Source organism: Hyla sarda, chromosome 6 (assembly GCF_029499605.1).
Source record: "Hyla sarda isolate aHylSar1 chromosome 6, aHylSar1.hap1, whole genome shotgun sequence".
Lineage (NCBI taxonomy): Eukaryota > Metazoa > Chordata > Amphibia > Anura > Hylidae > Hyla > Hyla sarda.
In genome coordinates, this window is record NC_079194.1 from 261,942,348 (window position 1) to 261,957,814 (window position 15,467).

A 15,467-nucleotide genomic window follows, 5' to 3' on the forward strand; every position below is an offset into this window, starting at 1 on the left:
TATAACTGGATACAAAATAATTGTGGAAATAGCGAACCAAGACTATCAGAGAAATCACGGAATTTTTACAAATTGCTAAACCATTGCTTTCATTCCTATAGATGTGTGGACACTTATTTAAAGGATTATTTTATGTGTTTTAAAAGCCATATTTTATGACGGGGGCATGGCTAGCTATGTGAAGAGGAAGACGCAGGGCGCCCGAGCTCCGTCTTCCCCGCCTTATTACAGGGGGATCACTGCTGACTTTATGGGCACCAGGCGCTCAAACCGTCACCGCCAGTCCCAGGGCACCCGCAGCCATACTGTGGTGCCGATCTCCAACTTTTTCGGACCCCTACAGGAGCTGAAGAGTGAGGGGCCTAGTATGACGGGGCAATCCAAGATGGCGCGCGCGACGGAAGAGACGAAGGCCCTGAAGATTACAGCACCAATGCCTGCAAGGAGGGACTCCGGGCCGTGTCCCAGTGCTCCAAAGACCCATCTGCCGGCTCTCCTTGGACTTCCGACGAGGGCCCACTGTCAGCTGCTTCACATCCCGGGCAGAGTGCGCAGCTCGGTGCCACACCGAACACTCCAGCTCCGCCTGCAGCAGCAGAAGTAGCGACAGAGCACTGTCACCCGTCTCCCTTGACACCAATATTGGGCAACCCTAGTTTCCCCCCAGGTCTACAGAGGACGTCCTTCTTGGGGTTCTCAGAGCCTCATCTGCTTTCGATAGGATTTTTCCTGGAGGGCACATTGCTCCGTCCTTACGACTCCCTTGTCCCGGAAAGTGATAGAAGCAGTCTCATATGTGTTACCTCCAGTTACAGCCTTTTATTGTGACCAATCGTACCCACCTGAATCTAGCCAGGCCTCTCACACCTTTTGAGCGGATGTGCAACTCTCCCTCCCCGGTCCCCAGGGCTGTCTCCCAGATATATGGTTTGCTGCAGGATGAATCCGCTCTAACTCCGCCGGCTTTTGTGGCGGCCTGGGAGGGGGAGCTGCAGACATCCTTCGCCCCTGCTGACTGGTCGGCAGCTTTTACCCTTTGTCATAAATTATCCATTTCCTGCAAGGCGCAGGAGACTAACTACAAGCTTCTGTCCTCCTGGTACAGGGTACTGGTGGCACTGCATAGAATGTACCCCTTGGTTTCTGACCTTTGTTGGTCCTCCGGTTCGGACCGTGGGACCATGCTGCACATTTGGTGGTCCTGTCCCTTACTGACCTCCTTCTGGGAGTCAGTGGTCTCCCAGATAGAGCTAATAGCGGGTGTGAGGTACCCCAATGACCCTAAAGTCTTATTACTTACCATCTTGCCACTGTCCAGGAAAACTCCATCGAAGAGACTAGCTCACTTTTTGTTTATGGCAGCCCGCACAGTCTTGCCTAGGAGGTGGAAAACTGTCCAACCCCCGACGCTGTCAGACTGGTACTCTGAGATCCTCTTTATCTACCGGATGGAGGAACTCATGGCAGACTCCTCAGGACTTACTGACAAATTCACTAAGATCTGGAGCCCTTGGTTGGAGTTCATCGAGACCCTGTCTATAGCGGAAGTTAGAGCCTTCCCATCATATTCACGGTCATATGCTGCTTTCCCTGGTCTTGCTTCATGGCCTGCTCATGCCGGCGGGTGAATGTGGACGCGGTTGTCGGGAGTGGGTGGCGGCCCAGGAGATACAGGTTAGTGTGCCTTACTTGTCTATATTCTGACCCCCCCCCCTTTCCCTCTTTTTCTTAACACCTCCTCACCTTCCTCCCACCCCTCCCCCCTTGTTACCCCCCCTCTGCAGAACTCCCCCCCCCCGTTTTTGTTTGCTGTTCTTACGATCTCCCTTCTTTTGCTTATTTTCGTTTTGCATGCTAGCTGACGGATACACTTTCGTATATGTTCATGTTGTTTGTTATTTTGATGTGAGCCTTCTCTCGCGGCTCATACACCACATTTCACAGTCATGCGATAGTTTACCTTACCGACCTACTGTTGATATGCTTTTCTCTGTCCATGAGAGCTCTTAATTTCTACCATCCTAGCTGTTTATTCTCTTTATTTGTGGGGAAAAAAATAATTTAAATACTAAAAAATAAAATAAAAAAAAATAAGCCATATTTTATTGTAATAACCCTTTTTATTTGCCATGATTTTAATTTTATTGTATTAACCATTGAACAGCCATTTTGTGTTTCTGTTGATTCACAAGGGCCCTGCGATTCACAGTTCACAAGTATACTAACTTTATACATTGTATACTGAAATAAACATGTTATCCTAATATTCACAACTCTGAGCCCCAATTTCTGTATTCTATTTCACATTTTTTGGCACCAGGTGTTATTTTGGGCAGCTTGAGTCTCAGGTTGCCAGGTCAATAGGAGCCTCTCTATCATAAAAAGAACTTGTTGATATCTGAGGAAATGGTCCGACTCAGATGTGAATTGTATTGATTGGCTTTGTTTATAATTAAGCAGCTCATAATTTTGATATTTTTTATAATTTTCAAACTGAATTTTTTTTCATAATTAATGTTTTTTTTAAATGACCATAATTCATAATTGAGTTATTACCGCAAGACACAGCCTGGAATTGGTGGCAGCAAGAGGAGACTATAGGGCCTCACCTAAGATTATGAAATGAATATTCAAATTTAAATTGAAGATTTATAGTAGCTAGTGCCAGTGGCGTACCAAGGGGGGGGGGGGGGGCGCCCCGGGTGCCGCTCACAAGGGGGGTGCCAGGGCGGACTGACCCACCGCCACCACTACTGAGGATCCGGGACACTCTTCCCAGATCCCCAGCAGACAGCGGTGCCTTCTCCTGTATGCGCGATATACGCACATACAGGAGAAGGCGTCCCCTCTGTGTGAGCCGCATCTGCAGCTACACAGAGGAGACGTGACCTCCGCCCCCACGCAGTACATTCGCCGGTGACGTCACTCATCAGCGCCTGTACTGTGGAGGGGAGTACAGGGTCAAACAAAGGGTCCGCCCCGGGTGCCAAATGCTCTAGATACGCCCCTGGCTAGTACTACCACCAGCAGCATGAGGAGACCATATAGTGGCTTAATGACACAGCCTGGAGTTGGCGGTAGCATGAGGAGACCATAGGGCCTCCCAATCCCTAAGATTAAAACATGAATTTTCAAATTTAAATTAAAGATTTATGGTAGCTAGTGCTACCATAAAAATGTTTAAGTAATGTCCCAGCAGCATGAGGAAACCATAGGGCCTTACAATCCTTAAGATTGAAAGATGAATATTCAGATTTAAATTGAAGATTTAAGGTAGTTAGTGCTACCATAAAAATGTTTAAGTAATGTCCCAGCAGCATGAGGAGACCATATTGCCTCACAATCCCTAAGATAAATAGATGAATTTTCAAATTTAACTTTAAATTTGAAAATTCTTTAAACTTAAAGTAATGTACAAGCAGCATGAGGAGACCATGTAGTGGCTGAATGACACAGCCTGGAGTTGGCGGCAGCATGAGGAGACCATATAGTGGCTGAATGACAGCCTGGAGCTGACGGCAGAATGAGGAGACCAAATAGTGGCTGAATGGCACAGCCTGGATTTGGCAGCAGCAAGAGGAAACCATATAGTGGCTGAATGACACAGCTTGGAGTTGGTGGCAGCCAGAGGAGACCATATAGTGGCAGAAAGGCACAGCCTGGAATAGGCAGCAGCAAGAGGAGACCGTATAGTGGCTGAATGACACAGCCTGGAGTTGGCGGCAGTATGAGGAGACCATATGGTGTCTGAATGAGACAGCCTGGAGGTGTCAGCAGCAGCATCAGGAGTCCTGAAAGTGACCCAGTTACAGAGTGGTGCGGTGGGTGGCAATACCAATACCCGGTGATGAAGGTGGGTGAAAAAAGGTCTGATGTGGAGGAATGTTTGTAACTGTGGAGCAGCGCCTTAAATCTGTTTTGCACTATCCATATTTGTGAAGTGTTGGTGTGGCACCATGGTCAATCTACTCTGATGCATCAGGCATCAGTGGGTAGAAATCCTGGCTGATCCATGCCTGATTCCTCTTCACAAAGGTCAGTCTTCACATTTTTTGTGGACAGACGAGTTCTCCTTGGGGTGACTATGGCTCCTGCCGCACTAAACACCCGCTCTGATGGCACACTACTGGCCGGGCAGGACAGCTTTTCCAGGGCAAATTCTGCTAGTTGCGGCCACAAGTCAAGTTTGGCTGCCCAGAAGTCCAGCGGATCTTCAAGGTGTGTTGGCATGGTCATGTCAAGGTATGCCACCACCTACTGGTTCAGGTCCTGCTCCAGGTCTACCTAGTGAGTTTCTTCACTATGCGGGTGAAGAAAGCTACTCACCAGCAACTGTGGACTCAGGTTGCTGCCATTGGAGCTGGTACTGCTCCTGCCACCCCTCCCCAGCAGCCATGGCAGTGGAAGGTGAGTGCAGAGGGCCCCCCAAGTCAGACCTGCGAAAGCATGGACGACAGCGCCAATATGCATCGGCCAACTGACTACGTAGGATGTCTCTGTAGTCGGTCAGTTTGTCCTCCCTCCCTCCTGGGTGTAAAAAAGGCCCCCATTTTGCTCTTCTGTGCAACACACTGCTCTCTGTAATAGAACGCTGTAGACAGTGACTGAGAGGTAAATCGCTGCAGTAAGAATGCTTTTCTGTGAAACACACACTGCTCTCTGTCCCTCTCTCTGTGCAACAGAACGCTGACTTGACTAGGAGGTGAATCGCTGCTGAAAAAAGCTTTTCTGTGCAACACAGCACTGTCTGTCCTTATCTATCTCTCTGCAGTGAAAGGCTGAAGTGACTGGCCGCAATAGGGCTAAGACATCACAGGGATGACTGGCTGCTGATAGGCTGCATCCTGCATGTGATTCAAGGTTATCCCTGTGGATCCACCATTTTAGATGCCCTGGAGCCCGGACCGCACTAAATGGAGTTTAACCCCTTAAGGACCGGGGGTTTTTCCGTTTTTGCATTTTCGTTTTTTGCTCCTTGCCTTTAAAAAATCATAACACTTTCAATTTTGCACCTAAAAATCCATATGATGGCTTATTTTTTGCGCCACCAATTCTACTTTGTAATGACGTCAGTCATTGTGCCCAAAAATCTACGGTGAAACGGAAAAAAAAATCATTGTGAGACAAAATTGAAATAAAAACGCCGTTTTGCAACTTTTGGGGGCTTCCGTTTCTACACAGTACATTTTTCGGTAAAAATGACACCTTATCTTTATTCTGTAGGTCCATACGATTAAAATGATACCCTACTTATATAGGTTTGATTTTGTCATACTTCTGGAAAAAATCATAACTTCATGCAGGAAAATTAATACGTTTAAAATTGTCATTTCTGACCCCTATAACTTTTTTATTTTTCCGTGTATGGGGCGGTATGAGGGCTCATTTTTTGCGCTGTGATCTGAAGTTTTTAACGGTATCATTTTTGCATTGATAGGACTTATTGATTTTTATTCATTTTTTCATGATATAAAAAGTGACCAGAAATGCACTATTTTGGACTTTGGAATTTTTTTGCGCGCACGCCATTGACCGAGTGGTTTAATTAATGATATATTTTTATAATTCGGACATTTCCGCATGCGGCGATACCATATATGTTTATTTTTATTTACACTGTTTTTTTTTTTTATGGGAAAAGGGGGGTGATTCAAACTTTTAATAGGGAAGGGGTTAAATGATATTTATTCACTTTTTTTTCACTTTTTTTTGCAGTGTTATAGGTCCCATAGGGACCTATAACACTGCACACACTGATCTTCTATGCTGATCACTGGTTTCTCATAAGAAACCAGTGATCAACGATTCTGCCGCATGACTGCTCATGCCTGGATCTCAGGCACTGAGCAGTCATTCGGCGATCGGACAGCGAGGAGGCAGGTAGGGACCCTCCTGCTGTCCTGTAAGCTGTTCGGGATGCCGCGATTTCGCCGCGGCTTTCCCGAACAGCCCACTGAGCTAACCGGCAGGGTTTGAGTTTCACTTTAGACGCGGCGTTCAACTTTGAACGCCGCGTCTAAAGGGTTAATAGCGCGCGGCACAGCGATCAATGCCGCGCACTATTAGCCACGGGTCCCGGCCGTTCTTAGAGGCCGGGCCCGACATGACACAGTGGCCCCAAGTTATAGATCGGGAGCGGACACATGACGTTCCAGTACGTCATTTGTCCTTAAGGGGTTAATGAAGCTATGAGCGCGATAGAATCGTGGTGATATTCGCATTTGTTGCAAAATGAATTTTAACTGAAATTCCTAACGAATTCAGATTTGTCCGATTCAATTCGCTCATCCCTAATGATGGACAATGTATATAAGCACAATGCAATGTAATAATACCAGAAAAGGAACGCCTATATTGCGCTAGAGATCTCAGATTTGAAAAAGTCAACCCAAAACAATATTAGTAAATCCATATGATATAAATGACAATCATGATGATAAATTATAAACACAAGATCTGCTGGACTACCCCCACTGTGAACAGGGACCAAAGACAGAGGAAGGGAGGAAAAACAACCCTGGTCAGCCCATGTCCATAGAGAAGACTTCACGCATTCCGTCACTCTCTCAGGGGTGGTAGGCTACGGTTTTGGGTACAGGAAAAAAACTGACAAAACCGTACAGGATGCAAAACAGACACCACCTCATGCATCCTTTGGCATATGGTTTTCAATGGAGAGTCAATGCATACAGTTTTCAATACGGTTCCGTACGGTTTTACAATTGAAAATGTATATGGGAACTGTATTGCAAAAATGTGGTGTGAACCCAGCCTTAGACTGGTGTATGCAGATGTCCTATATCCAGAGCCAAGTATGGGCTTTGATTCCATTCTGTGATATTAGGATATTATTCCCTAAAGAGTTTTTATGATCTCATGAGATGTAAATATTCCTCTCTTACATGGAGTTACTATGGAGGCAATATTACGGTTGTGCAGGCGACCTTAGATATCTGTGATTGCGCAAATGTGTTAACTGGAAATGAACATGTTTGTATTTTCGAATGAATAAGAATGTACCTGTGCACTGCAGGAGCTGGTTCCAGTACTCTATACTGATCCATGATCTTGTCAAGTAGTTTTTGCTTCTCATGTTTCAACTCTGTCAATTTCTCTCTAAAGATCAAAGTAAAGTGAGGTTATTGTGGTGTTTTATTATTTAAATTAAATTTTATATCATTACATAAAAATAAACATGCTGCATACTCTCAAAGCCTAAAAAACATGGCATTTCTCTGCAGATATAACCCTTAGCAAAATATCATGTAACAAATATAAGAATCTGAACTTGTTGATATTGTATCTTTGTGTGATCAGTAAGGGTGGTGCCTGGTCATAGAAACCCTAGTTCTATGCAGATTACCAGCTTTTCTCTACACTATTTATACCATCTAATAACTTCTATAAGGAAAACAGATTCCTCTTTAGTGCAACCTATTGGATATAGCTTCCATGTAAAACAATTGTCAATCCCGTAAATAGCCTTAAATATGACTATAAATGATCTAAATTGTCCTCATCTGGTATATGGAAATCATGCAATGATTCCCTAAGACCCATGTTAAAGGCATCTTTCCAATGGAGAAGATTCTGGTCTGTCTGATAATCCCTAATTATATTTCAAGGCTCAAGGGGTCAATAATTTGGGAAGTTACCTCCAATAGATGGCACTAGGGAGCACATCATTTTCCATCTAAATGAAAGCTCCTTAGCATACTTTTTACTAAGGAGCATTGCCTGGCCTTAAGAACTTCCTACACCAGGTTGGTAACCTCCGCAAGGAGACACATTGCCCCAGGTTTCCTAAATTAAACATACATTTTCATAATTTAGCCCAGGACTAGAAGCCATTCCTTATAAGTGCCTCTGACTTAATGGGTGTAGCCTCTATGTTCTCTTAATGGGATCTGCACCTCTTAGACATTTATGGCATATTCTGTGGATATGTCATTGATGTCCTAGATGGGAATACCCCTTTAATATCTTTGACCAGGACAGTTCTTTGTCACTTTGAGACCACAAGTGATGTCATTTAGCAGACAATATGCAGACAGGAGAACATCATTTGAGACAGAAGGTCAATTACACATGAAAATCACAAAACAAATATCATATATATCAGTTATATGTCATATGTTGTCTTAATATAAGTGGATGTGCTCACTTGCTCAAATTCCAAATCAATATTTCCTTAATATTCTAGATCATGAAACCTATTTAGCAACTATTTGTAAAGACAGTTGATGGCATGTGCTGATTTGGATTATGTCCCCATTCTCTTCCAATTTTGTATTCATAGAAACAATGACAAATTATAAACCCTTTTTCTTTTCAGAACATATGAAGAAAGTATGTATAAAAAGTAAGTATGTACTTAGTGTATTGCTGGAGAACTGTTACAATATATATATATATATATATATATATATATATGTATATATATATATATATATATATATATATATATATATATATGTATATATATATATATATATATATATATATAAAACTCAACATGTGTGTGTGTGTGTGTATGTATGTATGTATGTTCCAGCATCAAATCCAAACGGCTAAAGATATTAACATGAAACATGGCACACATGTTACTTATATGTCAACAACAAACATAGGATAGGTGATTCAACCCTTACTCACCCCCATTTGCCAGTGGTGGGGTTTATGTTTAAAGTCCCATACAAGTCAATGGGAACTATAAGTTACCCATAACTTCCAAACGACTGGAGATATTTTGATAATACTTGGTCACATGTTACTTATATATCCACTTAAAATATAGGATAGTTAATTTAACCCTTAACTACCCCCATTTGTGAGGGTCGGGGTTTTTGTTTAAAGTCCCATGCAAATGTGAGGATGGGGTATGAGGTTGGGATATGATGACGGTGACGACGGTATTGGAGGTCAGGATATGAGGACAGGATATGGGGTTGGGATATGACAACAATATATGAGGACGGGATATGAAGTCAAAAGCTTCCTCCTTTGTTTATTTTCCTCCCCAACAAGCATTAGGAAGGAAAAACCGGGGAATGCCGGGTATTCAGCTAGTTATTACATAAGACAGCCTTACCGGTATTGTCTCTCCTCCTCTTGCCTCAAAGCTCCACTTTCCAGACTTTTCTCCAATAATTCACGATTATCTTGGGTTAATGTATTAATCTGAGACAGCAAATTATTATTCTGCTCCTGTATAGTAAATTTCACCTGGGACAAGACCTATATGACAATACCAACAAAAACTTACTTAATTCCCCTAAGCATGAAACTTTATTACTTTTCAATGCTCTACTGTCATTTTTAGTCTGAATATAATAGGCTAGTATGGACATCAATAAGTACACAGCAAAACCAACCTGGCACTGTTCAGACAGAGCTGTATTGCTGATCTCCAGCCTTTGTACGCATTCCTTTAACTCCATACGCTCTCTCTCAAGCTGTTCTCGCTGTCTCTGCTCAGCTCCTAACTGTCTCTTCATTTCTCTTAGCTCTGAAGTCTTTTCAGTATAACTGTTTTCTAATCGAGACAGTTCCTCTTGAAGTCTAAGTTGGAAGGGAAAGTTCTATTTGTTAATACAAGTGGTGAGAAGAGAGGTGGGAGGTATAGACAGCCAATGACTTTTCCCTAAATATATCCTGTGAATATCAGTTCCATGTAGATATATAAAGTATGTGTAAAGCTGATCATCAAATGAATTTTTGGGACAATGGACATCTCTTCCTGTCAATAGAGCCGTTACCATACTGCATGTCATTCATTGACATAAAACATTGCAGTCCTTGAAAGTTAGCTTGAATCCTCTGTAGAGGATTTAGAAGGTTGCTCTGCTTGTTTTATTATTTAAGCTACAATTAAATCAAAGTTGACTGCTCTAAATCAAAGTTGACTGTCTCTGATTCCATTGTAAATGTGCTTCTGAAGCTTAATAAGTACAGTGACATGTGAAAGTTGCAAAACCTAATTTGTTCAAAATTCTTAATAAAAACTAACTAAAAAAAAAGTTTTTTCACATAATAAAACCTTTTCAGTAAAAAAAAATGCCTAATAGGGGAATTTAATTGTATAAAGCAAAAGTTCTAATACATTCACCTCTTGTTCTCATCTTGTAGTCTTTGGTTTTCCATCTGAAATTCTTGAGCTCTATCCATCTGTTCTTGCAACTTTCTTTGCTGTTCCTGCTGGATCTGTTCCCCTTGTATAGACAGTTGAGAAAACCTACCAGATAAAGGTGCAAAGCAAATCATATGCAGATTCTACACCCTTTCATAATAATGTGTATATTCTAGTAAACAAACCGTAGTCTAGGAGGGTCTGTATGGCCTCAAGTTCTAGTGTGATAAAGGGACCCATCACAACAACTGACATTAAAGCAGTATTAGAATAGTTTCCACTGGTGAGCTTATATGTAATGTACAGTACCGTACACTTCAGTAGCAGTAAGTAAACCTTTCTAGGAGACTTTCTATGGAGCCCATATTTAGAAGCGTGGAGACAGCTCAGCTGATCGCCTTTCTCACTTTGTTCTAGAGCTCAATGGGGCATCAACACAAACTTTCCACCGATTAAAACTTTTGTCATGTCACAAGTTTTCTGAAGGGACAGTTACACTTTTAGAGTCAGTTATACAGATATTGTCCTACCTCTCCTGTAGGTCTCGATGTTCTTGTTTCAGAACTCTCATGGCATTTCGACCTCGTCTTAGTTCTCTTTGCATCCTTTCCAGCTCTCCTTCGTGTCTTTGTAGGTCTCTTAGAAGGGAGTCATAACGTCCTTGCAATTCCAATCTCTCTCTTCGTACACCGTGCAGTTCTATAAGTAGCAAGGACATTGGGGATTCTGTTGCCGAAAGAGGGAGATAAGCAGAACTGGGATCAGAGTTGGAAGGTTGATCTGTGGTAGAGGTCCCCTGAGTAGATGATAAAGTGGCGAGGTTCGATCCAGGAAGGTTTATTGCTTCTAGGGTAGAAGGTCGACTCTTGGGAATTGAAGAAGATGATTGAATATTTTTGGCTTCAAGACCACATAAAATAAAAGCAGATTTGCAAACAGTTGATGGTTGTGGAATTAGGGGAATGTTTTCTTCTAGTAGATTGCTTGATTTTGGCTCCTGACCTTCTTTCAGCAATCTCTTCATCAAAACTGTTTCACCAGAGTTTTCTTCCAAGTGCCTTTTCCGAGGTTCTGTGTCTTGAAAACTGCTGTGCGTTTTATTGTCTTCAGCATTTCTCTTGTAGGATGTCTTTTTTCCATCTCTCTGCTCTAGTTGACCTTTAAGAACCTGGATATCTTCAGTACTTTCTTGCAACTGTCTTTGAAGAAGCTCTGCCATCTTTTGGCTCTCATCCAGTTTGCACTTTAGAGACTGCTCATATGTTTCTCTTTCATTCAACTGTTTTATTAGTGAATGCTCTTTACCTGTGCTTTCCTCTAACAGATGTTTGAGTGTCTGTATGTCTGTTTCTTTTTCTTGCAGTAGTTTCTGAGAAGTTTCTGCCTCTTCAGCACTTACTTGAAGTTGTCTCATTAGACATTTCGTCTGTTCGTCTTTCTTGTTGACTTCATTATTCGAACTGGCCATGCATTGTCTTTCTCTGGTCATTTCATCCAGCTGTCTTCTCAGCGTTTGAATCTCTGTACTGTCTTGTATTAGCTTCTCAGTAGCTTGCAAAATGTTCTCATCTAATTGTCGCTTCAAAGACAGCTTCTCTCTTTCCCTTTCTTCCATTTGAATCTTCCATGACTTTTCTTGTTCAGCACTCTCATGCAGCTGTCTTCTTAGGAACTGGAGTTCTGCACTGTTCTCCTCCAGCTGTCTCTTTAATAGCTGCTCTCTTTCCTCCAAACGTCTGTTGAGCATAAAATTCTCCCCACTTCTCTCTTCTAGGTTTTTCTTAAGAAATTCTATTTCTTCTACACTTTTTTTAAGCTCACCCTTTAAGGACTCTATCTCTTCTACGTTTTCATTAATCTGTCTCCTTAGTGAAACCTCAAGTATTTCTTTGTCTTTCAACTGTCTTATCAGAGACTGTATTTGTTCTTCGTTCTCTTTTAAAAGACTTTGACACAACTGTCTTTCTCTTGCATGCTCCTCTAGCTGTCTTTGATGCACTTTTTTCCTCCCTTCATTTTCTTCTATTTGTCTTTTTAAAAGTTGCAACTCCCAGTCACTCTCTTCCAACTTTTGGTTTAGAGACTGCTGCTTCCCAGTGCTCTGGTCTAGCTGCCTTCTCTGGAATAATATGTGTTCTTCTCTTTCTTCAAGCTGTTTTTGCAGGGCATCTATATCTGCCTCTCTTTCTTTAATCCTTCGGAGTAAAGTGCCCTCTTTCTCTTCACTTTGTTGTATCTTTCTACTTAGACTTTCAATTTGGTCTGACATTTCATTTATTTGGCTTTTCAATGATGTTGATTCAGCAGTTGGAGTCTTCACTGCATCAGTCTCATTTGCATTTCCTTGAAGCTGCTCGATACATTTTTCCTTCATTTCCTTGAGTTGGATCTTTAATGACTGCACAGAGGTATTTCTTTCTTGTAACTGTACCTTTAGATTCTTCACTTTCTGGTTACTTTCTTCCACTTTCATGCACTCTATCTGCTTTTCTCTTTGACTCTGCTCAATCTGTCTTCTCAACAATTGTCCCTCACTACAACTATCTTGCAACTGCTTTTGAAGAAACTGAATGGTGACATTGCTTTCTTCCAGTTGTTTCTTTACTAACTGTTCTATGCCCTCAATTTTTTCCAAGTTTCTTTTGAGTTCCTGCACCTCTCCCGTTCTCTCCTCCAGCTGTCTCTTCACTAACTCATATAATTCTTCTTTTTTCGACATGTTTTGCTTAAGTTCCTGTACCTCACCCGTTTTCTCATCTAGTTTTTTTTTTGCGACCTGCTGAAATTCTCCTTCTATGGCCAACTTCTCCCTTAGTTCCTTTACATCCCTAGTTTTCTCTTCCAACTGTTTTTTCAATAGTTGTTCTAGTTCATCTTCTTTTTCCAAACTTCTCTTAAGTATCTGTATCTCACCTGTTCTCTCTTCCAGTTGTTGTTCCATTAACTTCACTAACTCATTTCTTTTTTCCAAATTCCTTGTGAGTTGTTTTGTCTCACTGTTTCTTTCTTCAAGCAGCTTCTTTAGCATTTGCTCTGTTTGTTCTCTCTTTTCTAAGTTTTTCTTCAGCATCTGCACTTCAGCTGTTTTGTCTTCCAACTGCCTCTTAACCAAATGTTCAAACTCTTCTCTGTTTTCTAAGTTTTTCCTGAGCAGATGCATTTCTCCTGACTTTTCCTCCAGTTGCTTCTTCCATAGCTGATCTACTTCCTCTCTTTTGTCTAACTTTTCTTTAAGAGATTGAACCTCTTCAGTTCTCTTATCCAGCTGTCCCTTTAATATCTCTATTTCACTTGTGCTTTCTTGAGACTGCTTTTTTAATGACTGTTCCTCTCTCTCTTCAAGATGCATCTTTATGGATTGCATGTCTCTTGTACTGGCTGCTAACTGCCTTTTTAAAAATTGCATCTCCTCTGAACTTTCTTGCAGATGCTGCTTAAGTAAGTGTGAGTCTCTCATATCAGATAATTGTTGATTTATTAATTTTATCTCCACAGACTTCTCATGGAGTTGCCTCTGTAACACTGTGTTCTCATTTGCTTTTTCTTGCACCTCTCTTTTTAATGACTGTATCTCAGTAGTACCCAATTCTAGTTTTTCATTTAGGGAGTGTACCTCAGCAGTTCCTAATTCTAGCTGCGTCTTCAGTGTCTGTACCTCTTCAGCACTCAATTTCTCCTGTGTCTTCAGTGACTGGAGCTCTCCAGTATGCAGCTCCAGCTGTGCCTTAAGGGATCTTGACTCTGCAGCTCTCAACTCCAATTGACTCTTCTGGGATTGTACCTCAGCAACACTCATATCCAATTGTGTTTTCAGTGACTCTGCCTTTCCAACACTTAGATTCAACTGTGTCTTTAGTGTTTTTACCTCTTCAGATATGAATTCCAGAGATTGTTCCTTAGTTGTGCTCTTTTCTAGCTGTGCCTTCAGTGACTTTATGTCTCCATCACTCTGTTGCAGTTGAGTCTTCAATGACTGTAACTCCTCAGTACTCAACTCCACTTGTGCAGTCAGAGATTGTACGTCTATGGTTCTCAATTCCAGTTGTGTTTTTAATGTCTGAACTTCTTCATGATGTAACTCTAGCTTGGCCTTTAGAGATTGCTCATCTCCATTTTTAAGGGTGAGTTGATCTTGTAGTGAGTTGATCTCTCCGGCACTCACTTCTAACAGAGTCTTTATTGAATGCACTTCTTCTGTACTTGCCTCCAGCTGAGTTTTCAATGACTGTACCTCTTCAGTGCTCTTTATCAGCTGTATCTTTAAGGATTGTATATCTTTATCACACAGTTTTTTCTGACTTTCCTCTAAATTTATAGTTTTTGAAGTATCTGAAAATTCCTTTGATGACTGTAGAATTTCTGAGGAAGTGCCTTTTACATGACTTTGGATTACATGATTAATGTCTCTGAGATGTTTGTTACTTTCTTTATCATTTCCAGTTTGTAGCTTTGATTGATCCATGCCTTTGCTCGCTTCGACTGATATTTCACAATTAGTTTCTGCTGTATTTTTTGGGTGTCCCTTTACAACATCGCCCTCTGCTTTTTCTCTTTCTTTGTTATCCCTGTCTTCATTTCCAGGTAGATGACATTTATCCACTAAGCTGCCACCATCTGGCTCCTAGTAAAATAAACAATAAACATCTTTCGATTAATGGGGTGGGGTATGGTAGGGTGGGATTTTAGGGTGATATGATATATGTGATGTATCATAATGATGTAATTACTGTTTATATACAACACAACTAATAAAAAGTGAAAAAATAAACAGAAACAAAAAATGAAAACAAATATAAAGATTTGTAAAGTATTAACAGTACACCTTTTGTTATGTTATAGCACTATCGAAATTACAGATGGACTACAATTTATTCAATGGATGTAAAGAAAGAATTCACATAGCACTAACCATATTATGATAAAGGCCTGGGCACTTTTGTCTTTTATTGAATAATTTAATTAGCACAGCGGACACCATACCATGCGGCCAAGTTGCTGGGAGGGTGAACCAATGCAGGGGAGAGTTGAGACGTCTCATCTCTCCTGTGCACTGGTTCACCCTACATGAATTCTTTCTTTACATTTTTTGTTATATCACTGCACTTCCTAGCATGGTAGCACCCCATAGAGACCCAAGGCTTTACCTCGCTGTAACGAACTGTGCAATTAACTCCTCCTGTGCCATTGGGTTCATACTCTTGTTGTATTCTACAATTTATTCATAAGAGGATACCCCACTATCTGATCCCTCTCCATAGCAGGGCATATTGTGTTTATAGGTCTATAAGTTGAACAATCTATGATGAATGATGCTACTCTTGAGTTCATGTTCAATGTG

The 15,467-nt window shown here is 41.5% G+C and overlaps 1 protein-coding gene across 3 annotated transcripts in view; it reads right to left on the minus strand.

The window, feature by feature from the left end:
* Positions 1-15,467, minus strand: part of CCDC88B (coiled-coil domain containing 88B) — a 95,961-nt gene that overhangs the window by 12,038 nt on the left and 68,456 nt on the right. For all 3 annotated transcript variants that reach the window (XM_056527150.1, XM_056527151.1, XM_056527152.1), the window contains exons 14-18: positions 10,660-14,750; positions 10,109-10,234; positions 9,375-9,561; positions 9,092-9,237; positions 7,021-7,116 (exon numbers count right to left, since the gene is read on the minus strand). In XM_056527150.1, the coding sequence (XP_056383125.1) occupies positions 7,021-7,116; positions 9,092-9,237; positions 9,375-9,561; positions 10,109-10,234; positions 10,660-14,750 (4,646 nt within the window). The remainder of the gene's footprint in view (positions 1-7,020; positions 7,117-9,091; positions 9,238-9,374; positions 9,562-10,108; positions 10,235-10,659; positions 14,751-15,467) is intronic.